We start from the raw sequence: 25,001 nt of genomic DNA on the forward strand, positions 1-25,001 counted from the left end.
TTTCAGAAATGCAAATGAACGGAGCACGTTGGTCAGTGTTGTAGCAGGGGAACCAGCCAGTGTAGGAACACCATCCCCTGAAAGCTTACCCAGCCTTGAGCCGATGATGGTGGTTGCAGGTGACCTCTTGCCTTCTGGGGTTTTCAGCCTGGCTTCCCCCTCCTGTTGCAGGAAGATGCTGAAACTCTGTGGAGAGACCGAGGACAAGCTGGCTCAGGAGCTGATCCACTTTGAGTTGCAGGTGGAGAGAGACGTGATTGAGCCCCTGTTTTTGCTGGCCGAGGTAAGCAGCGGGGATGAGGCCACCCGCGCTGTGAGACTGTTTTTCACCACGGATGATTACTGCCTGTCCGCGTGGTCAGGATTCCCTGGTATGACAGCCCCGTCCACTCTTTGTCAGCTCTGTCTCCCACCCGTACTGGTCTCTGTTGGAGTTCCACTGGGGAAGGGAATAAAGCTGGCACTGTACCTCCTTCCCCACCAGGGTCTACACTGCTATACTGTCCCTGCCCTCCACCCGTCTCTAGTCTTCACTGAAATGAAGGCAGCCCTTCCTCAGAAGGAGACTCTGTAGGGGCTCACAGGTTATGTGTACATGGATTGATTTGATTTGATTTGATTATTTTTATTGTACTTTATTCATTTTATTCATTTATTTTGTACTTATTTTATTCATTTTATTTTTTCTTTTATTAGTTTACCTTATTTTTATTTTATTTTATTTTATTATTTTATTCATTTATTTTAATTTTTTTATTTTATTCATTTTATTTTATTATTTTTTATTCTATTTTTTATTTTGTTTTATTCATTTACTTTTTTTTTTTTTTTTAATTTTTTTTTAACGTTTATTTATTTTTGAGACAGAGAGAGACAGAGCACGAACGGGGGAGGGTCAGAGAGAGAGGGAGACACAGAATCTGAAACAGGCTCCAGGCTCTGAGCAGTCAGCACAGAGCCCGACGCGGGGCTCGAACTCACATACTGCGAGATCGTGACCTGAGCTGAAGTCGGACGCTTAACCGACTGAGCCACCCAGGTGCCCCATTTACTTTTATTTTTATTTTATTTTATTCATTTTATTTTATTCATTTATTTTATTTTATTTTTATTTCACTCATTTTATTTTTTATTTTATTTTATATTATTAATTTATTATATCTTATTTTATTTTTTATTTTACTTTTATTTATTTTGTTCTTTTGTTATTTTAATTTATTTTAATTTTATTTTATCTTACTCATTTTATTTATTATTTTGTTTTATTATTTTATTTTTTATTTTGTTTTATTCATTTATTTTTTATTTTATTCATTTTATTTTACTTTATTCATTTTATTTTATTCATTTATTTTATTATTTTTATTTTATTCATTTTATTTTTTCTTTTATTTTATATTATTCGTTTATTTTTATTTTATTTTTTATTTATTTTATTAATTTATTTTATTTTAATTTATTTATTTTTATTTTTATTTTATTTATTTATTTATTTTATTTACTCATTTTAGTTTAGTTTATTTGCATGAATTCCAGTGCGGTTAACACAGTGTTATATTAGCCTCAGCTGTACAAACATACTGATTCAACAATTCTGTACGTTACTCAGTGCTCCTCACAGTAAGTGTGCTCTTGGGATACCTGGGTGGCTCAGTTGGTTGAGCGTCCGACTTTAGCTCAGGTCATGATCTCATGGTTCGTGGGTTCGAACCCCGTGTCGGGCTCTGTGCTGACAGCTCAGAGCCTGGATCCCACTTCGGATTCTGTGTCTCCCCCTCTCTCTTGGCCCCTCCTCCATTCACACTTTGTCTCTCTCAAAAATAAACAAACATTAATAAGTGTGCTCTTAATCTCCTTCATCCCTGGATTTTAAAGGGTACTAAATAAAAACGATTTTATTACAAAGACACCTTGAGGTCTCTGTGACGATTTTGCTGGCTTCCACCAAGTAAAATTGTGTGTCAAGTAAGAAAGGAAATGATTGGGTTTTTTTTTGCCTTGAACCCCGGACCTCCCCCCGATTGCCTCTAGTTGGTCCTATAAAACCTCCCTGGGTACCATTCCATACGGCTGCCTGCAGTGATGTAAATGCTTTACATCTGCAGTTTGTTCTCCAGTAGCCACCCATGGCCATTGAGCTCTTGAAATGTGGTTAGTGTGACTGAGGAATTCAATTTTTAATTTTGTTTAATTTTTGCTCCTGAGAATTTTTTTAATTTTTTTTTAAATATGGAATTTATTGTCACATTGGTTTCCTTACAACACCCAGTGCTCATCCCAACAGATGCCCTCCTCAATGCCCATCACCCACCCTCACCTCCCCCCCCCACCCCACATCAACCCTCAGTTTGTTCTCAGTTTCTAAGAGTCTCTTATGTTTTGGCTCCCTCCCTCTCTAACCTTTTTTTTTTTTTCCTTCCCCTCCCCCATGGTCTTCTGTTAAGTTTCTCAGGATCCACATAAGAGTGAAAACATATGGTATCTGTCTTTCTCTGTGTGACTTATTTCACTTAGCATCACACTCTCCAGTTCTATCCACGTTGCTACAAAAGGCCAGATTTCATTTTTTCTCATTGCCACGTAGTGTTCCATTGTATATATAAACCACAATTTCTTTATCCATTCATCAGTTGATGAACATTTAGGCTCTTTCCAGAGTTTGGCTATTGTTGTGTTCCTGAGAATTTAAAATGATGTAGCCACCAGGCGCTAGAGGCTACCATATTGGATTAGCATTGCTCCAGACCCCATCTGGTTTCCTTCCCGGACTGCCCCCAGCACCTCCACATCTCCCGATGCAATTTCTGTGACAGAATGTATGGGCAAATAAATACTTGGGTGCCTAAAAGTATTCAAGGAGAAAATCCTATATATGGTGGTTTGACAGAGATCAGCTCTAGACTTCTCAGATACCATCCGGTTAGAGGCCATTGCTCAACCAACAGCGTGCATGAGAGGCCCTTCTCTCTTCATAAAGGTGGTTTGGGGTCCCTGGCAAAGCCTGACTGAAACCCAAGGGATGTGTTTGACCTGGATGCTGAGGCTCACTTAACACCACCCAGATGTCCCTGTGACCCTCCAACTTTGCTTCTGGGGGCAGTGATGACTCTGGGAGCCCAGGGCCACATCTTCTCTTACCTGCCAGAAGTTATTACCCCCATACGTCAGTCATCCCTGCTGAGAAGATCTTCCCATTTCTTCCTTCTCTATAAAAACCATAGCCTGAGATGATGCTGGTTTCAATGCACAGCCAATTTTCCCTTCGAAATTCTCACTTCCTGCCCCACTTTGGCTAAGCCTGGACCCCAAATCCCACACCCCGGGATGTTGAGAGAAGTCATTTTTTTAGAAATAAAAATAGAGAAAGAGCATCCACATACACCCACTATGGAAGAACTTGCTGTAGCCGAGCAAAGCCATGGCTGTGTTTATTTGGTTTTTATTTTGGAAAAACTTCTTACTGAATTTCTATAAAAATATGTCCTAATTGCATTCCTCATCGGATCTCAGGTCTCCTGAGACTCGTCTCCGTCATCCGCCTGCTGTCTGTTTTGAATTAGGTCCGTGTGTCCACTCTTTCTGCTTTGCTCTCCACTTGTGACCCTGGTGTGGAGGACAGAGCTGGGATTGAGCCTTTTTTTTTTTTTTGCTGGCTGAGGTAGGAACAAGAATGAGGCCAGGCATCAGTGAGCAGAGCAGAGCAGAACCCCTACAGGGTCTGGGTGATGGGGGGCCTGGCAGGTGTCCGGCGAAAAAAAGAGCAGAGGTCAGCTCAGGATCAAGAATCAAAGGTTTCACCCGGAAATAAGGCTTGGGAGCCCTCCACCACACTTGTTGAATGGCTGGCTGTCCGTAGTTCTTTAAGAATTTATCTGGAACTTGGGGTGCCCGGGTGGCTCAGTCGGTTAAGCATCCAGCTCTAGCTCAGGTCATGATCTTGCAGTCCGTGAGTTCGAGCCCCGTGTTGGGCTCTGTGCTGACAGCTCGGAGCCTGAAGCACCTGCTTCAGATTCCGTGTCTCCCTCTCTCTCTGCCCCACACCTCCTGGTTCGTTCTCTCTCTCTGTCTCTCTCTCAAAATAACATTAAAAATTTTTTTAAAAATATATACATTTTAAAAACGAAAAGAATTTGTCTGGAACTTCAGTTTGACTATGTCTCTTACCTTCTGTAACCACAGGTAGAAATCCCAAATATTCAGAAGCAGAGGAAACATTTAGCAAAGTTGGTGTTGGATATGGATTCATCACGAACAAGGTAGAGTTTCTCCGCTTTCATTTTTGCTTCTTGGAAGGAATAGTGATCATATTTGGGGGGGGGGGGCGTGTAGGGCTTTGCGTGTAGGGGTTTGCATGTTGAGTATGTTTTCATTGACTAAGTTTTTCCGAACACTCACAACGTGCCAGGCACTGGCGGTAAGAGTCATGAGTCAGAGACATGGGGTCCCTGCTCTCTTGGGGGCTGTAGTCTAGTGTGGAGACAGAAACCCTAGATGAGGAGTGAACACGTGGTGATTTCGGGCAGCTGTGAGTCATATAAAGAAGACGGCACTTGGGATGCCTGGGGGGCTCAGTCGGTGAAACATCCGACTCTGGGTTTCAGCTCGGGTCATGATCTCACAGTTCGTGAGATCGAGCCCCGTGTTGGGCTCTGTGTTGACGGTGCGGAGCCTGCTTGGGATTCTCTCTCTGTCCCTCTCCCTGCTCATGCACACACTCTCTCTGTCTCAGTCTCTCAAAATAATTAATTAAAAAAAAAAAATGAAGATAGCACAGTGCAATTTTGAGAGAGAATGATGGAGAAAGGAAGGCAACAACATTAGGTCCGTTAAAACAGAGGAGGCTTTTTTGGAGGAGGTGACACTTGATCTGGGACACAAATGACAAGGAGGTAGCCATGCAGAGATTGGGTGCAGAAGGATTCATGACAGCAGGAACAGCACATGCAGAGGTCCTGAGGTGGGGAGTCAGGCTGCCATATCCAGGGTACAGCATGAAGGCAGTGTGGCTGGGGTAGAAGGGGCCAGTGGTGCAGCTGTCCCCTCTGTAGCCGTGTTCTGAACCCAAGACTATTATGAGGGAAGCACCATTCCCACTGTGCTGTTCTCCTCCGGCACTGTCTCCCAGAAGCCCCCAGAAAGCACCTGTTACAGCCCCCAGAAAGTGCCTGTTACCTCCAGAGGCTCCGAGACGCCACCATTGACTCTGGCCTCCTTTTGTCCCAATGGCTCGTATCCACCTTTCTAATTCTTGCCCTGGTGTGTGCGCCCAAGCTCACACCTCGAAGGAATGTAGGTTCACGAATACGAATGTGGAAGGCACATTTTGGTTCGACTCTAGGACCTTTGGGCGGTCAGTTTTAATCACCTGCACAGCTCTTTTTTGATTTTCCTGAGAAAAAGAAACAAAAACAAACCCCGAATAGACGGATCTGCTTGGGCCGAGAGATGCAATATAGAATCCTGAACCAGGAATCTCTGGTGAGGTTCCCAGATCCAGGCCACCTGGTTACGTTACTCAGTCCACCTGCCCCCCGAACTCCAGTGCCCTCACCTGCCCACGGGTAATAACGCCACTTGTGGGTTGACTTGAGGATTGTTTTCAGTGTCCAGTGAGATCATGTTTATCCCTTTTTTTTTTTTTTTTTTAAACACTTTGCAACTGCTTTACAAAAGGAGGCAGCTACGGTAACTGGTTCAGACCCTGGAATTCTGCATCTGGACCAGTAGGAAATGTAGGCCAGTCCCCCAAGACCAGAAAGAGAATGGGTCGTATCAACAGAGACACAAAGATTTCTTGAGTTAATTTTGTGTTTCCCAGACTCCCAGTCCACCTGAACGGTTTTGGGGGCCTCTGGAGCCACACATCTGGTAAAAAGTTGATTCACTTCTTCCCAATGAATCTGTTAGAAACATTGTAGAGCACTCCCAGAAACTGAAACACGGTAGCCCCTGCTGTATATGTACTGGCTACACCTGAAAGTGACCGGGACAAAAGCAAAGCCAGTGCTGTTAAATCCCGTTGCCTACGGAAGGTGGTGATGCTGACACTCTTCTTCTGTTAAGAAGGAAGAGGAACAGAAAGGTTGTCAGAGCTATCCTGACCCGGATCTGAGGCTCTCTCCTCCCCCCCCACCCAAAATTTACGTATATATTTTGAGAGAGGGAGCATGAGCAGGGGAGGGGCAGAGAAAGGGAGGGAGAGAGAGAATCCCAAGCAGGCCCCATACTGTTAGCGCAGAGCCTGACGCAGGGCTGGATCTCACGCGCCGTGAGATCATGGCCTGAGCCGAAATCAAGAGTTGGACGCTTCAACAACAGAGCCACCCAGGCGCCCCCTGAGGCTCTCTCCTTAGCGTATGTGGAGGAAGACCGAGCAGGTTGTATGGGGAGTATTCATTTGGCATCGCTCACGACTACATGCTTGGGTCACATACAGATGTTCCCATGACATCAGCATTCAAGACCCACATGTGGGAGTCACACAGGAGGAGGAAACACATGCTGTTGGTCCCACTGGTAGATGCCTTGCTCCTGGGTTTGTAGAGTGATTTCCTTCTGTGGGGACCTGGTTCTTAGCTCAGAGGGCTTCTCTCTGCTTCTGTAAGGGAAACCTGAATTTCCAACACGGAGCTTCTGGTTGGGGGGCCAGATCCTAGTAGCATCAGGGGCTTGCAGTTGCTGTCTCTACGTTCGTATTTTTGTTCACTCTCCTTATGAGATGGGGAGTGCATGGGCAGTCATGGTCCATCTGGTCACATGGTGTGTTTTTGATGGTGACACCAAGTGGCGTAGAGATTCTGAAGCCATAGAGAAGCGTCATTAGGAGCCTGCCTTCCATGATTTAATGAACTCTGCCATATAATGAACTCTTGCACATTTCTAGCCCGTCTTCTCTTATATGCTGGGATTTGGGGAGGAAATCGCTACCTCCCCTATCCAAATCTTTATGCCTCTGAACTTCAGCTGAGACCCTTCACAACCCTCGTTGTTTCGGAAGCCAACCCACCTCCAACTTCTGCCTTTTCCCTGACCCCTGGCTCGTCAGCCCACATGAGGACTGCATCCCGAGAGGCAGCAGTGAGAGTAAGACCAAATGTTCAATAGCAAGATCACCAGCCGTTCTTCTGGAACAGTTGGGTTCTCCCTGCCCTGATCTCCACCCCTCCCAGCCTCCCCGTGTGGTCAGTTTGCACTTCTGTTCTTTGTGATGTCCTTCTTCTGATTATTAGACCTTTCTTTAGTCTTGTTTGTTTGGTCCTTCATGAGTTACACTCTCCACTGTGCAGCATGTCCCAGGTGGACACACGCTCTTGATCATTGTGACTAGATCTTTGAATTCTACTACAACTAGGGTGAGTAGTATCAAATCCACCTCATTTTTCCAGTGTTTAATTCAAATTCGAGGTGTGTCTTTACCTCTATCCGAGTATATCTGGTTTATCTGTTTCAAAAGCCAATTTGATAAGCCTTCATATCCTCAGAGAAGACCAAAGCTGAGTAAAAGATTGTAGATAAGGAGGATGGAGGAAAAACTCAAGGAAGCTTTACGCTGGATTAAAGATGCGAATTGAATTGAACTGAATTGAACTCAACTGAATTGAACTGAATTGAACTGAATTGAATTGAACTGAACTGAATTGAACTGAATTGAATTGAGCTGAACTGAATTGAACTGAACTGAATGGAACTGAATTGAATTGAACTGAACTGAATTGAATTCAACTGAACTGAATTGAATTAAACTGAATTGAATGTTATACAAATGTCTTTTCTGTGATAGGTTTGGTTGGACAATGGTTACAGAAGGAGCCCCATTCCTTTCCAAAGTCTGCCTCACTTTTTTTCTGGGCATGTATCTCAAGATCAACCCTTCTGAGTCCAGAACATGTCACATTTCTGCTGAATTGATGCCTCTGGGTCCCACTGTGGACTAAATTGTGTTTTCCCTCCCCAAATTCATATGTCGAAGCACTAATCCCTACAGTCTTTGGAGATAGGGCCTTTCTGAAGTAATTAAGGTGAAGTCAGGTCATAAGGGGAGGGCCTTAATCCAGTAGGGTTGGCGGCCTTATAAGAAGAGGAAGAGAGATTTCTTTCTCTCTCCATGCTCAGAGGAAGGGCCGTGTGCTGAGGAGTGAGGAGGCAGCTCTCTGCCAACCAGCAACAGAGCCCTCCCCAAACCCAAACCCTGCCAGAGCCTTGACCTGGGACTTGCAGTCTTCAGAGCTATGAGAAAACCAATTCCTGTTGTTCAAGCTCCCAGGTGTGTGGCATATTATCATGGCATCCTGAGCAGATTAAGACACCTGCCTTCTTCAGAAGCAGATAAACTAGTATAAATAAAGCAGGAGAGTTTGGGGAAGGATCCTGAGTAGCTCATGGAAGTAAGGAAGTGGCTAATTAGAAGTGAATTCTGGAGCTGTGGCCAATTTAAGTACCTCTGGAAGGGAAGGCAATAGCTGTTCTTCATCTGTCACCTCTGCTTCTCTCCACATACAGGCCTCTTCCTTCCATTGTCTTCATGGTCCTCTAGGCTCATGTCTCTTCAGCATGACCCTTGACCCTTTCTAGTTCTAGAAGTACAAAGGAGAGGCTCGTTTGTCCCGACTTTGCTTACATGCCACTTTCTTGGCCTGTCGGTCACAGTGATGAAGAGTGGGGGCACGGGGTTGGTTTGCATCAGGGACCCTCATCTGGACCGCTCACGGTGAGGGCCATGCCAAACTGGCTGCTCTCTGGGGCCCACACATTGGAGCAGGAGTGGGGCAGGGCCTCACAAAGCAGAGGATGACAGTGACACAGGAAAGGGGGAGACTGGCCAGAGGAAATAATAAATGTCCCATTACAGGAACATTCCCATTCTGAAAAGTCTTCCTCTTGATTTCCGGTTGCCTTGAACTTCTCTTGCATTTGCCCTCTTGACCCTTCTCCTGATCCCTAAAATCTCATACCCTTATTTCTGGCCCTTTTCTCTCCTCTCGCCTTCATGAAAGCCAGCCGGTATTCTGTCTCCACTTCCCCCAGATTGTATAGTGATGACATCTTTCCCAGCGAACGATGGTGTCACAGCAGACCTTTCTGCTCTGCAAATTTTAAAGCTCACGCTTCTTGATCAAGAATCCCTGTTTTCTTCTCTTGACAAAGCAGGACAGTTCTTGAGTTTATTTATAGAACAGGTGGCTGGCAAGACCACCGTACCTTGAAATTCACGGTTAAGGTCTCTTTTCCTGGCAGATTACTGTCCACACACATGTTTCTATGTTTTCCTTGTCATTTTATTCTTTATTTCCACAGTCTCATTCCACATCTTATCACTACTTTGTGATCTCAAAATAGGTGATTTATCTATTACGAATAAAATTCCCTATAAAAGGAGGGGAAAGATGTAGGATTTTAAACTACCAAGATGTGGGGGGTGCCTGGTTGGCTCAGTTGGTTGAGCATCTGATTCTTGATCTTGGGTCAGGTTATGATCTCACGGTTCGTGAGTTCGAGCCCTGCACCAGGATCTCTGCACTGAGTATGGAGCCTGCTTAAGATTCCCTCCCTCCCTCTCTCTCTCTCTCTCTCTCTCTCTCTCTCTCTCCCCCCCCTTCCCTGCTCGCACATGTTCTCTCTCTAAAAAAAAATAATAATTTAAAAAAAAATCACACACTCAGAGGAACAAATAAATAAATTACCAAGATGTGGGCCAAGGGGGTAGAATTTACGGGGAAAATAGAAGGAAATAAGGAAGAAAAGAAAGGTAACCTAGGAAAATGTCCTCATTTTAATACACCCATTTAAGTACAATTGTTTTATTTTTTAATCTAATCCAGATCTTTGAAGCCATAAAAATCCATGTCTGTAAACTTTGTTTACTTATTTTTTTCACACCTATGTTGGTTAGTTATTTTTTTGTTAGGTAGCATGAGCCAAATGGTGGTTATAGATATAGATATATATATATATATATAGATATATATATATATATATAGATATATATATATATATATATATACACACATACACATATATATATACATATATATACATATATAAATATATATATTTATATATTTTTTTTTTAAAGTAGGCTCACGCCCAAGGTGGGGCTTGAACTCACAACCCTGAGAACGAGAGCCACATGCTCCACTGACTGAGTGAACCAGGCGCCCTAGAGCTTGATCTCATAATCTACCCTATTGATTATCAGTGATCTAAATTACATCCATGGAGTCTCCTATTTTATTTGAAAGCCCTACGACGCTTTATTTTAAAAATTTTATTTTTTGTTAAATTTTTTAAACACTGTATTTATTTTTGAGAAAGAGAGAGTGAGATCGGGAGAGGAACAGAGAGAGAGGGAGACACAGAATCCGAAGCAGGCTCCGGGCTCTGAGCTGTCAGTACAGAGCCCGACGCGGGGCTGGAACTCACGAACCGTGAGATCCTGACCTGAGCTGAAGTCAGACGCTTAACTGAGCCACCCAAGCACTCCATCCACAACACTTTAATACTTCGTTTCAAATGCTTAAACAAACCTCCGGATGTCTATTAAATGTATCCTTTCTGTAAGGGCAAACCATTTTATGAGAAAGAATTCCCCAGGAATTTGTATTAATCCTTATCTGTTAGTTTAGATTTTGAAACATCTTTGAGTAGAGTATTTCCTTTCAATTTTGCCTTGAATTCTTTCCTTGAGCGAGGAATGGTTCCCAAGACCTGTGTGTCCGTCTCTGGACCTTCAAGCCAGCTTGACGTCCCAAAGGCTTTTTAAGTAATTTTCCCATGAATGCATTTCTCTAAGGAATACAGAATCGTTGTTGTTGTTGTTGTTGTTGTTGTTGTTGTTGTTGTTATTTTGCTAATAGCAAAAATGACCATTATTTCCTCTTCTTGTGTCACAGCCTTGGACCCCTCTGTATGTCCTGAGGGTAAGAAGAGATTGTGACTCTCAAAGTGAGGGTCACGTTATCTTTTGCCTTTATGTTGGATGGCGTAAGAGCCAAATGGTACCTGCAGGGCCGTCCGGTTTGGTCTGTCTGCTATTGGCCTGTATGGTGTCTGAGAGAAATTATTTAGGGGCGCCTGGATGGCTCAGTCGGTCAAGCATCCAACTCTTGGTTTCCACTCAGGTTGTGATCTCACGGTCTGCGAGATCGAGCCCCACGTCAGACTCCGCGCTAACAGTATGGAGCCTGCTTGGGATTTTCTCTCTCTCTCCCTCTCTCTCTGTCCCTCCCCCACTTGCCCCACCCCTCAAAATAAATAAATAAATTTTTAAAAAGTATTTAGGGGTGCCGGGTTGGCTCATTTGATTAAGCGTCTGAGTCTTGCTGTCAGCTCAGGTCATTATCTCATGGTTTGTGAGATCGAGACCCGCATCAGGCTCTGTGCTGACAGTGCGGAGCGTGCTTGGGAGTCTCTCTCCCTGTCTCTCTCAAAATAAACAGATAAACTTAAAAAAGAGAGAGAGAAACTATTTAACCTGTTGCCATATTTCATCAGGAGGGTTCCTGTGACAGTTGCCAGCTTCTCTTGGCAATTGAGACATCTGGCAGCTTGGGCCCCATGAGCCCCCGCTGAAATACAGGTGCCCTGCAGTCTGGGCAGTGACCCCCACCAGGGCCCCCTTCCCCTCGCTGCCCCTCCCCACCCCGATTTTCAGGCAGGTGTTAGGCTGCAGACAGGTGTTGGCTGTCCTGGCGTCCTGATCACACGAGGAACCCGCTGCTGACCCCACGACACCTGCTACCATCTAGGGTCATCGGAGCCTTCCTTCCGGGGGGCTGCTTTGTGGGTATCTCCCTGATGACGCCAGAGCAGCAGCTTCGCCACCCAACCTGCCCCCAGCGCCTGCCTCCGACGGCGGGTCTTGTCCGCGAAAAGAGAAACGTTTAAGAAAATATAAGCACCGCCTCTCAATGTTGACGGGAAGCTTTCCGTGCTGGCTGGCAGAGGCTTTCGCTTTCAGATTCGTCTTTAATCTTAACTGCCCGGGCTCTCAGCTCGCCACGGTTTCGGCTGCAGCCAAGTCAGTGAGCGTTTCCAGACTCGGAGTCCGCGGGACAGTCAGGGGCCAGAAAGGGACAGCCAGCCCTGTGCTTCAGAGACAGCACCGGTGCTGGTCCTGTGTGATCCTTGGTGTTCAGGGGACGTGGGGGACAATCTGGGGAATGCCCGCCCTTGTCCGAACAGGGCGGCTGATCCTCTGTGTCCAGCAGCTACCGCCCGGGTCCTCCTGGGGAACGTCCCTAACTGGCTCTTCTCTCTGTGTCCCCGTGATACCCCAGGGCTCGGCCTGTCTCACACCTCTCCTCTTTTTTGTCCTGTTTTCCACCAGGTGGCAGCAGACGTCGAAGTCTTTAGGTTTGTCCGGCAGCTTGCAGCCCGCAGGTGCCAAAGCTGACGCCCTCAGGGAAGAGATGGACGAGGCCGCCAACCGAGTGGAGATTTGCAGGGTATCCGCCGCCCCCGCTACTTTGCTCCTCCTCACTGGGACAGATGGGGGAGCCCTCGGGGAGTCCCTGATTCTTCACCGGAGTTGTAGGAAAACCCTAAGGGTGAGGTCTGGTTGGACTGAACGTCCCCAGGCTTGCCCACGGGCATCCCCAGAGCCAGGATGAGCCCTAAGAGCTGGGGCTTTGAGGCGACCTAGACTGGGGGGGGGTGGGGGGGGGGTTGGTGGCAGTGGTGGGTTATCAACAGGGTTCCTCCGTGGCAGGCAAAGAGGAAATGGCCTTGGCCTCCGTGCAAAGCGTTTGTAGGGCACTCTCAGTCCCACAGGATGGATTCCGGGCTGGAAAGAACAGTCGAGAATCTAGACGGTAGGCGAACCTTGACTCACTGCTGGTATTAAATTGTTTAGCTTCTGGTTCACGCTTTAATACTCCCTGAGCCCTTTTATGCGTCTCTCGCCTCCCGGGACACAGTTAATGATGACGCTGGAATGCTGACCGAGGAGATAGTCACGGACGAGACACGTTCCCTCTGGTTTAAGAGAGAAATAGTTGCCTTGGAGTTGATAGGCGTTAATTGGCAACATACCGTTTATGGAGCTCTGTGTCTATGCACATCTGTATGCGTGCGCTCAGGTCCGTTTGGGTTCGGATCCGGGGAACAGTCTATGCACGTCTGTATGCGTGCGCTCAGGTCCGTTTGTGTTTAGGTCCGTTTGAGTTTAGAGCCGACGAACAGTCTATGCAAATCTGTATACGTGCGCTCAGGTCCGTTTGGCTTCAGATGTTAGGCACAGGCTATGCACTTATGTATACGTGCGCTCAGGTCCGTTTGGTTCAGATCCAACGAACAAACGTGTCATGTTCCTGGAAGTATGCTGGGAACCAGGTGTCTTTATGTCCTGCGCTTTTAGCAGAGAATAGCCACTTTGCATGCAGACATCTCTGATCTTTGTGGCCTTTTCTAGTCTCGTCCGCTGGCCCCTGGGCGCATCCTTTTACAGTGCAGGTGGCTTTGACCTTGCATTCAGATGACGTTCAGGGTCAGATAGCATTTCTCTCTGGAAATTAGCAACACTGGCCAATCTGTCAAGAACTCATGATCTCTCCACCTGCAGTGCTATGGAATCCAGCAAAGTAAAACTTTGAAATACTTCATCAGATCCAGGACTCCTCGTGAGTAAGTACAGCTCATTTGCCATCGTAACGCGGCAATGTGTTCCTTAGGTAAGAATCTTGTTTCTTGGGGCACCTGGGTGGCTCAGTCAAGTGTCTGACTTTGGCTCAGGTCACGATCTCGCGGTTCACGAGTTCAAGCCCCGCGTCAGGCTCTGTGCTGACAGCTCAGAGCCTGGAGCCTGCTTCGGATTCTCTGTCCTCCTCTCTCTCTCTCTGTCCCTCCCCTGCTTGTGCTCTGTCTCTCTCTCAAAAATAAATAAAAACATTTAAAAAACACTTTTTTTTAAAGAATCTTGTTTCTTACAAAATTATACCTTAACACACGAGACGGCGGTGTTGAGGGGGTGCTGGATAGGACTATCCAACTACATCAGAACAGAACTTTAATACCTTCATTGGTCCATGCCTTTTTACAGTTGCTATTTTTACCAAAAACTATGTTAGTTTCCTCTTCAAAGGTTAAAAAAGTGATACAATTTACCATAACCAGTGAAAAAGTACAAAAACATATCAAGAAAAGCACCAGTAATTTCCCCCCGCCCCATTCCTGCCCAGCAACCCTTTTGCTTCCAGAGAGGATGACCCAGTCCCCCTGCTCACCAATATTTATTTTTTAATTTGTTTAATGTGTCTTTATTTTTGAGAGAGAGAGAGAGAGAGACACAGCACAAGCAGCGGAGGGGCAGAGAGAGACGGAGACACATAATCGGAAGCAGGCTCCAGGCTCCGAGCTGTCAGCACAGAGCCGGACGCGGGGCTCAAACCCACAAACCGTGAGATCATGACCTGAGCCGAAGTCAGACGCTTAACTGACTGAGCCACCCAAGTGCCCCTCTAATTGCCTATTTTTGTTGGCATTTGAACTAACATTTCTACTTTCCTTAAATGCCAGTTTATAGATATTCCCCGCATATTCAGGTTATTCAACTTTCTTCTACCTGTTGTGTCCCAAGTCATTTTCCAGTCTGCGGTTAGTCTTTGTTGATGTCTGCCATTAAAAACTTGTTTATATGTATATGTTTCCCTTGCACGGGGATAAGATTCCAGGCATCTTCCACCTTAAGGTTAAAGCATTTGGCCTGGTCTGTGTTTTGAATATTGGGCATTTCAGCAGAGGTACAGTGATATCTCCTTGTTGTTCTAAATTGTACTTCCCTAACGACATAAGATGATGAACATTTTCTCATGCACTTACTTGCTATCCGTCTATGTTCTTTGGAGACATGTTTGTGCAGGTCTTTTGTCCATTTTTCAATTGGGTTATTTAATAGCATGTTAAAAATTTTTTTTTGAATGTTTATTTATTTTTGAAAGCTAGAGATAGAGCGTGAACGGGGGAGGGGCAGAGAGAGAGGGAAACACAGAATCGGAAGCAGGCTCCAGGTTCCGAGCAGTCAGCAAAGAGCCCGACGCGGGGCTTGAACCCACAAACTGTGAGAGCATGACCTGAGCCAAGATCCGAGAGTCAGAGGCTGAACCGACTGAGCCCCAACAATCTTTGAATTGGTGTGTTTAGACCATTGATGTTTAAGTGATTATTGAATATGGTAATACCTACCATAATTCTTCCTGTTTTCTATTTGTTTCTCTTGTTCTCTGTTACTATTTTTGCTCTCAAGGTTTCTGCCTTTTGAGGCTTCACTTTAGCCTTTCAAGTGGTTTTGCTTTTTCTCCTTTCTTGGTATATTAATTATACTTTCATTAGGGTTTATGTTTTTAGTGGGAGCCCAAGAATTTGCAATATATATTTATAACGCATCCAAGTCCACTTTGGAAGAGCTGTTTAGCATTTCCCATATAGTGCAAGTATGTCTCAGTGACAAAATACCCCTAGTTCCTTCCACTGACTTGTACATAAGCATTCGTAAGCACAGGTGTGCTTGACTATATCCATGACATGGATACATGACTGTATCCATGTAATCATACACCGTGTAATCATGTGTGTTTATCTGAATGCATGGATACGTTCACATATGTGTAAGTACATTGTTGCTTGCAAATTTATCCCGTAGATTAAGCATGAGAAAAATAAAAGTTTTATGGTATCTTCACTTAGTCTTTCTCTAATGCTCGTCCTTTCTTTGTGAGCGTCTGAGTTTCTGACCTTTATCTTTTTCATTCTGTCTTAACATTTTTTTTACACATTTCTTGTAAGACAGGTCTACTGGCAACAAATTCCGTAAATTTCTTCAAATCCCTTTAAAAAAAATTTTTTTTAATGTTTTACTTATTTTTGAGAGAGAGAGAGCATGAGTAGGGGAGGGGCAGAGAGAGAGAGGGAGATGTAGAATCTAAGCAGGCTCCAGGCTCTGAGCTGTCAGCACAGAGCCCGATGTGGGGCTCGAACTCATGAGCCGTGAGATCATGACCTGAGCCGAAGTTGGGCGCTTAACCAACTGAGCCACTCAGGCACTCCTCTTTAAGTCCCTTTTGAAAGTAATTTTGCAGTGTATGGATTTCTAGGTTGGTGGGCTTTTTTTTTTTTTCCCCTCTTCTCCATACTTTAAATATTTTACTCTACTCTCTTCTGGCTTTGCATGTTTTCTGAGGAGAGGTCAGATGTAATTGTTATCTTCAGTGTTCTGCTAAAACATTTTTAACCTCTGGCTTCTTTCAGTATTTCTTCTTTGTTTTTGATTTTCTGAAGTTTGAATATGCTATGCTATGCCTAGGTGTCTTTTTTTTTTTTTTTAACTAAAATCCCTAATATCCCAACTCAATCTTGCTAATATTTTTTAATTTAACTCTAAGAACGGGGTGCCTGGGTGATTCAGTTGGTTGAGCATCCAACTCTTAATTTTGGCTCAGGTCATGATCTCGCGGTTCATGAGATCAAGCCCCACATTTGGCTCTGTGCTGACAGTGTGGAGCCTGCTTGGGATTCTCTCTCACCCTCCCTCCCTCCCCCCCCCCAAATGTAAATAAAAACTTAAAAAGAAATTCTTTTAAATAAATTTAACTATAAGGAAATACAAAACCAGAATTAATTTTAAACTGCAGAATTTATCCTAAGGAAATAATCAAGAGACGGGTGCAAATCTATACGAGCACATGCTTTCCAAGTGTTGTAATGAAAAATTAGAAACACAGTATCCAGCAACAGACTGGTTGGTCTGTTCAATATATGGTCCATTCATACATTAAATGTCATGTGACCGTTAGAAAGATTGTTTCTCTGGGGGGGTGGGGGGGGGAATAAACTGCAACATGGTCTGGTCCCATTTTTGTAAACCAACCATAGAAAGTGTGGGACTGATGAAAATAGATACAATGTGAGCAGACATCACGTTTGTTTGTAGCGCTCTCTCTGTGTGGTGGGATAGCAGGTGAACTTGGGTATTTACTCTGTATTTTTTCCGAGTGTGGATTCATCGCAAAAGCAGAAAACAGATGATTTTTAAAACACGTTAAACTCTGGTGATGATTGATTTTTCTTTTCTTTATAAAGGAAACTTGCTCATGATTCACATAAATGGAAATTGGATTTAGTTTTCACTTTCATTCCTTACAATTCAGCTTATTTGGGACTGTCGTTAACTCAGTAAGACGGTAATCCGATTATACCTTTAAGAAATCCTTTCGTGTTCCTGAGGGCGCCCACAGATGGTCTGTCTGACTTTTCCAGCATCATCTTTTGGCATAGCTCAAATGCTGAGTCATCGAAGGTGTACCATTTAGTCTTTCAAGGGGTCCCTGCCTTTCCTCTGTGTGCTGAGCCATTTTTATCATTCGACCCTTTGTTTTTTCCCTGCCTTGACCTACCTCCCTCACGGCTGCTGGTGATGGATGCCTCCTGACCAAAACTGTCTTAGGCATGGCAGATGAAGTTGGTTCCTCTAGAAACTGCTGGCTTCCGGGGCGCCTGGGTGGCGCAGTCGGTTAAGCGTCCGACTTCAGCCAGGTCACGATCTCACGGTCCGTGAGTTCGAGCCCCGCGTCAGGCTCTGGGCTGACAGCTCGGAGCCTGGAGCCTGTTTCCAATTCTGTGTCTCCCTCTCTCTCTGCCCCTCCCCCGTTCATGCTCTGTCTCTCTCTGTCCCAAAAATAAATAAAAAACGTTGAAAAAAAAATTAAAAAAAAAAAAAAAAAAAAAGAAACTGCTGGCTTCCACAGTCCTACAAAGGCTTTCATTGTAGGGGAGCTCTGGTGAGGGGGAGCTGAGGCTTAGAACCCATTTTACCTGGGGGCGCCTGGGTGGCTCAGTCAGTCAAGCGTCCAACTTTGGCTCAGGTCATGATCTCACAGTTTGTGGGTTCGAGCCCCACGTCGGGCTCAGAGGCTGGAGCCTGCTTTGGATTCTGTCTCCTTCTCTCTGCCCCTCCCCACTTGTGCTCTGTCTCTCTCTGCCTCTCAAAAATGAAGAAACAATAATAAAAAAAAATTAAAAAAAAAAAAGAACCCATTTTACCCGTGGGAAAAATTAGCGCACCTTTATTTCTCATTCAGCAAATAGTTACAAAGCCTCTGCTGTGCAAAGCACATTTAAGACCGTGGAGGACGGGCAGGTGAGATCCTTGAACTCTTTCTTGGTAGCCACTCCCCCCAAATTCAGCACTTACCTAAGATGGTTAGATGAGAACTCCATGTGACATCATGCCTGGCACCTAGATTCTTCCCCATGAATGTTAATTCATTTCTTTTTAAAAATCTTTTTAATGTTTATTTTTGAGAGAGAGACAGACAGAGACAGAACGAGTGGGGGAGGGGCAGAGAGAGAGGTAGACACAGAATCCGAAGCAGGCTCCAGGCTCTGAGCTGTCAGCACAGAGCCCGACACGGGGCTCAAACTCACAGACCGCGAACTCACAGACCGCGAGATCATGACCTGAGCCCAAGAGGGACACAGCCCACTGAGCCACCCAGGTGCCCAGAATGTTAATTCATTTCTTTCCTCTTTCTTCATCCTTTGAAACTGGACCAAGTGTAGCATTGACTGATCTGTGCTTAAAGCTCTCCAAAGAACAGATTTCCCTTTTAACTCTGTGCCTTGTAGGTTCCTTGTAGGTGCCTTGTAGTTCAGCAGTGTCTGCCTGTCCAGGGTCCTGGAAAAGGAAACAGATCCCTGCTCATGTTCCAATGCCCTCACTGAGCCTGGCTTAATTGGCAGCTGGGGGGCAGGGGGGCTGAGGGTTGTGAGGTTGGTGCAGAATGCTTGGTGGGAAGGGGGCAGCAGTCCATGAAACAGCCTCTTCCTGAAGCATGTGGTGGCTCGCCTTCCTTCATTCAGCATCTGGATCTGCTTTCTAGGGCTGTTCTCATAGTTTCCGCAACGCACGCGTGATAGATTCTTCTCTGCTCAGCTGAGCGTCTCTTGTAAAGATCTGCCTCTTGCAGAGATCCGGGAGGAACTCTAGAGACCACCTGACTTGGGCAGACAAGTTCAGAGACACGACAGGCTAACAGACATGCTCAGTGATGGAGTCTGCAGTCCTACCCAAAACGTACCGTTAACTGCCCCCTTGCCGTGGGCGTTTCCATGGAAGTGAACCGCTCTCGAAAGAGAACGCACCCCAGACTCTGATCCAGCAAGAGGCCACTGCCCCCTGATCCCGCGGAGAGCTGGATGGTGCAGGACGGTCAACACCCCGAGACTTGCGCATGACGTGGGCAGAGCCTGCGCTCTTCCCAGTGTTGAATCAGCAGCCCTGCTTTGAACCGGCCCACCTGTCTTAGCCACCTTCCCCCCAACCGTTGTGTTTCCACTTCTCGCCCAGACGCGGGTGACCAACCAGTCAGTGTTGAGGATGAAGGAGAGCAGAGCGGTTCAGGGATCAGGGAAAGGAAGTGGCAGGCCATTTCAGGGAGGGCAGGAGCGCCCCTTGTCCTCGGAGGGGGTGCCGGCCACGGAGATGTGTGGAAGTGATTTGCACATCACTCCCCCACACCAGCCTTCCTGACTCTGGACTCTGGCTCACGTGTTACAATCCCCGGGGAGACTACCGGCCTAGGTGTTCTTTTCACACTTACTCATCCTCTGGAGTCCTAGTTGGGAGACACAGGGAAGCCCATGAGGAAACTTGGCCATGTGTCAGGAATTATTAAAAATGGGATTTCACAGTGGTAAAGGCTCCTGCTTCCTTCAGCGGTGAAGGCTTCCTGTGATGTCTAGACTCACGCGTTAGCTGCTCGATTGTTTTATGTTTGGCCTCAGTGCTGCGTTTCCCCTCCCGCAGGACCAGCTCTCGGCGGACATGTACAGTTTTGTGGCCAAAGAAATCGACTATGCAAACTATTTTCAAACGGTAAGGGTCCAGAAAGGTAAGAGCCCTTAAAATTTGGTCCCAAGAGGCAGCGTGCGGACAGGAAGGAAAGGGGTGTGGAACCAAATGGTGGAACACACTATGGGAAAGAATATGGTATTTAATGGTTCTGTCTGTGAATAAATCCTGTCTTCTATTTCCCTTTGCGTGGATTTCACTAAAAACCTAAGAGTAAAACTCAACCCATCCGTCCATGCAGATGATTGCAATTCTGTCGTCTGTAACAGCGGTTCTCAGGGGTGATTTTGTCCCCTCTTCCAGTGGATGTCTGGCCATGTCTGCAGACGTTTGGGACTGTCACCATTGGGGGAGGTGCACCTAGGGTCAGGAGTGCTGCTGAACATCTTACAGTGCACAGGACAGCCTCCACAGCAAAGAGTGACTCCATCCCAAATGTCCGTCAGGCCAAGGTTAAGACGCCCTGGTCTATCATAAACAGGGAGCTTGGGAAGGAGATGATAACCCCCCAGCAAATATTTGTTTTTCATTTCAATCTTGGCCAAAGACCATGACAAGTAGGTAAACGATGATTAAGGTGGCCTCTCATCGATGAAAGCAGATTAAGAAACAGGTCTGAGTCATCCATACTTGAATAATCCCGTCCAAATAATTAAGACCCTGGCTCTTTACCAGGGTAAGTGCAAGGCAAGTCAAAAACAAAACAGAACAGGGGCGCCTGGGTGGCTCAGTCGGTTAAGCGTCCAACTTTGGCTCAGGTCATGATCTCACAGTTCGTGAGTTCAAACCCCACGTCGGGCTCTGTGCTGACAGCTCAGAGCCTGGGTCCTGCTTGGGATTCTGTGCCTCCCTCTCTCTCTCTCTGCCCCTGCCCTGCTTGCGCTCTGTCTCTCTCTCTCTCTCAAAAATAAACGTTAAAAATAGTTTTTTAAAAACAAAGCAGAGCAAAACAAAACCAGCAACAATTCAAAACACCTGAGAGAAAAACCACAAGTTAAAAATCCAGGTTAAGCTCACCTGCCTTTAACTCTGGGGGATAAGATGAAAACTTTAAGTGATCCAGGAAGTGATGGGATGATAAGGAAGGAAGGTAAAGAGAAGAAAGAGGACTGGAACGTTTACGATGGAAGCGTAGCAACAGAGGCAAGGGCCGGTCACAGCTGTGATCGGCGAGTGGTCCAGACATTCAGATGAATCCCTTCTATCCTGAAAAAGCACTGATAAGCATATTCCTTCCAACCTGGACGGTTTATTTAAAAATAGCAGCACGTTCACAAGTTTATTCCATCGGGTATATGTACGGAGGTAATATTTTAAAATTTCTTAAATGAATGACCTTTTTGACATTCCAAAGCCACCTTGGACTGCCTCCTTCCTACTTATGGACCATTTATTCTGGTGTTCGGATTTTTTTTTTTTTTTAACTCATGTTTTTAGGTTTCACTCGGAGGTCAAGGTTATCTACTGTCCGCGTCAAGCATTTAAACAGAACGGTTCCCTCCCCTCCCCTGGCGCACGCACACCCGATGGCGGGGTGGGAGGGGGGGTTCGGAAATGGTGTTGTTCCCTGGGGTTTGTCTGCCCTTGTGGACACTTCAGCCGCTGGTTTAGCGGTGGGATGGTCAAAAGTGGGCAAATTGAAAGAATTTGATTTTTGGGGTTGTATCACGAGAGCCAAAGCCGTTTCACCGCCAAGGTACTCACAGAGGATGCCACATCAAGCCACACACGTTTTCTTTTCTTTTTTCTTTTTTTAAGTTCGCTTTGAGAGAGAGAGTGAGTGGGGGAGGGGCAGATGGAGAGGGAGAGAGAGAGAGAGAATGTGCGAAGCAGGCTCCCTGCTATCAACATGGAGCCTCATACGGTGCTCGAGCTCACAAACCATGAGACCACGACCTGAGCCAAAACCAAGAGTCGGTCGCTTACCCGACTGAACCACCCGGGCGTCTCAAGCCACACGCTTTCTGATCACTTACATATCAAACCCATTTTGCAGAGGGGTGCCTGGGTGGCTCAGTCAGGTAAGCGACTGACTCTTGGTTTCGGCTCAGGTCGTGATCTCACGGTTCATGGGATCGAGCCCCATGTTGGGCTCTGCACTGACCACACAGAACCTCCTTGGGATATTCTCTCTCTCTCCCTCTCTCTCTCTGTGCCCCTCCCCAGCTCGCTCGTGCGCTCTCTGTCTCTCTCAAAAAAGAAAAAAAAAAAAAGCTATATAAACTCACCTTACAGAAACCAAGATCCATACAGACTAGCATACAGCTCGGTCTTCCAGGGAAACGGAATTTCCAGGCCAATCTCTAAGTGCGTTTCCCACTTGTTTTCCTATCGCTTTCCTCCCTTTGCTGCTTTTGCTTTGAGGATGGGGTGCCAGGCCAGGTCCCGTCGCCGTGGAGGCCAGCTCTCCGTGTCGGGCTCCTGGCCTGGGGTGGTCGGTTCTCCGGCTCCCCGAGATTTCCACTTCCGGCGAGTTCTCTGCTGCCGAGGCTCGGGGGGAAGCATGCTGCAGCCGTCACATTAGGGGGATGAGAGAGCAGGGGACTCGCGCCTCCTCGCAGGGCACCCCGCCGGGGCCAGCCTCCTGTGCGCCCCACCCTCCCGCGAGCGATAACCTTGTCCTTGTGTCTTCTCAGCTAATAGAAGTGCAGGCAGAATACCACAGGAAGTCCCTGACGCTCCTGCAGGCTGTGCTGCCCCAGATAAAGGCACAGCAGGGTGAGTGAGCTGGGGGGTGGGGGAGCCCGAGTGCCTTGTGAACCGAGACTGTTCCCTGTCTTCCAGCCCCCCTTACCCTCTCTCAACAGAGCCACATCTATTTATTTTTTTAATTTTTAAGTGTATTTATGTTGAGGGAGAGGAGGGAAGGGGCAGAGAGAGAGAGAGAGAGAGAGAGAATCCCAGGCAGGCTCCATGCTCTCAGCACAGAGCCTAATGTGGGACTTGAACCCACAAACCTGAGATCACGACCTGAGCTGAAATCAAGAGTCGGATGTTTAACCGACTGAGCCACCCAAGCGCCCCGACAGAACCACATTAGGTTGAGCTTCTGGAACTTCGAAGGCTGGTGCCTTGTTCTAATGGCGCACTCACACGCACGGCCCCCATGACGAGGCGACGAGTTGGGGGCTGTGCCCCGTGGAGGCAGGCCGGGCGGTCTAGACACAGCTAGCCAGCCGTTTGCCCCACCCAGTCCTGTCTCCCTCATCCCCAAACCACAAAAACGGGGACCTAACTGGTCCTCCATGTGTTTGATGGTCAGGAAGATCTGACCGGAGGGCAGACGTATTCGAGCACCAGTGACCTTCACTAACTGCCCACTGGCCTCTCTCGCTTGCCCTGCTCAGAGGCCTGGGTAGAGAAGCCTTCCTTCGGGAAGCCCCTGGAGGAGCACCTCATGATCAGCGGCCGGGAGATCGCCTTCCCCATTGAGGCCTGTGTGACGATGCTGCTGGAATGTGGAATGCAGGAGGAGGTAGGTCTGGGCACGCCTCGACCCCGCCCGAGCAGGGGTCTTCCTCCCTGTGACCGCGCCTCCAGGATCTCCTTCTCTCTGGCCCCCAGCCACGCAGACGTGTGACGATACGGGGCGGCCCCCTCCCTCCCCAGCACACACACTGGTCCTGCTTCCTCCCATGAGCTTTTACTTTTCAGGGAGGGAGGGAGGGAGGGAGGGTTGTGGCAGGTGGATAGCACTGGCCTGAGGAACTTCTGGCCACACTTCAGGATCCCGTCTTCATATAGAGCAGGACGTGGCCATGCTGTGGCTGCTGCTGGTGCTGCCTCTGGTGGTCCCTCCTCCTTCCTCCTACCCCCTCCTCCCCCTTCCCCTCTTCCTCCTCCTCTTCCTCCCCCCCTCCTCTTCCTCCCCCCCTCCTCTTCCTCCCCCCTTCCCCTCTTCCTCCTCCTCCCCCCTCCTCTCCCTCCTTCTCCCCCCCCGTCCTCCATCCTCCTCCACCCTCCTCCTCCTCCTCCTCCCCCTCCTCCTTCCTCCTCCCGCCCTCCTGCTCCTCCTTCTCCTCCCCCCCTCCTGCTCCTTCTTCCTCCTCCCCCTCCTCCCCCCTCCTTCCTCCTCCACCTTCCTCCTCCTTCTCCTCCCCCCTCCTCCTCTGCCTCCTCCTCCCCCCTCCTCCTTCCCCCTCCTCCCTCCTCTTCCTCCTCCTCCCCCCTCCTCCCCCTCCTCCCCCTCCTCCTCCCTGTTCTTCCTCCTCCTCCCCCTTCTCCTCATCCTTCCTCCTCCCCCCTCCCCCTGCCTCTTCCCCCTCCCCCTTCCTCTTCCCCCTCCTCCTTCTCCTCTTCCTCCTTCTCCTCCCCCTCCTCCTCCACCCCTCCTCCTCCTTCTCTCCCCTCCTCCCCCTTCCTCCTCCTTCCTCCTTACCCTTCCTCCTCTCCCTCCTTCTCCCCCTCCTCCAATCCCCTTCTCCCCCTTCCTCTCCCTCCCCCCTCCTTCTCCTGCTCCTCCTTCTCCCACCCTGCTCCTTATTCCTCCTCCCCCTCCTCCCCCCTCCTTCCTCCTCCCCCTTCCTCCTCCCCCCTCCTCCTCCCCCTCCTCCTCCTCCCCCCTCCTCCTTCCCCCTCCTCCCTCCTCTTCCTCCTCCTCCCCCCTCCTCCTCCCCCCTCCTCCCCCTCCTCCTTCCTCCTCCTCCCTGCTCTTCCTCCTCCTCCCCCTTCTCCTCATCCTTCCTCCTCCCCACTCTCCCCTTCCCCCTCCCCCTGCCTCTTCCCCCCTGCCCCTTCCTCTTTCCCCTCCTCCTTCTCCTCTTCCTCCTTCTCCTCCCCCTCCTCCTCCACCCCTCCTCCCCCTTCCTCCTCCTTCCTCCTCCTTCCTCCTCCTTCCTCCTTCCCCTTCCTCCTCTCCCTCCTTCTCCCCCTCCTCCAATCCCCTTCTCCCCCTTCCTCTCCCTCCCCCCTCCTTCTCCTCCTCCTCCTTTTCCTTCTCGTCTTCCTCCTTCTCCTCCTCCTCCCCTTCCTCCTCCCCCTTCTCCCCCTTCCTCCTCTCCCTCCTCCCCTCCTCCTCTTATTTTCACTGCTTTATAAGCTCCCCCATTTCAAAAATAGACCTTTTAACCTTTTTGATCACAACTCTCTCGCAGAGAGCCTGGAAACATGATTGGTAGAGACGTTAGGAAGCAGTTTTTAAGAGCCACATGTGAAGACGTCT

The 25,001-nt window shown here is 47.7% G+C and overlaps 1 protein-coding gene across 1 annotated transcript in view; it reads left to right on the plus strand.

Moving 5' to 3' along the window:
• Positions 1 to 25,001, plus strand: part of ARHGAP44 (Rho GTPase activating protein 44) — a 182,013-nt gene that overhangs the window by 120,978 nt on the left and 36,034 nt on the right. Inside the window, 6 exon segments of the mRNA XM_058704892.1 lie at positions 172 to 283; positions 4,180 to 4,256; positions 12,326 to 12,443; positions 19,796 to 19,864; positions 22,477 to 22,558; positions 23,188 to 23,315. Coding sequence (XP_058560875.1) covers positions 172 to 283; positions 4,180 to 4,256; positions 12,326 to 12,443; positions 19,796 to 19,864; positions 22,477 to 22,558; positions 23,188 to 23,315 — 586 coding nt within the window.

The sequence above is a fragment of the Neofelis nebulosa genome, chromosome 16 (genome assembly GCF_028018385.1).
Source record: "Neofelis nebulosa isolate mNeoNeb1 chromosome 16, mNeoNeb1.pri, whole genome shotgun sequence".
NCBI lineage: Eukaryota > Metazoa > Chordata > Mammalia > Carnivora > Felidae > Neofelis > Neofelis nebulosa.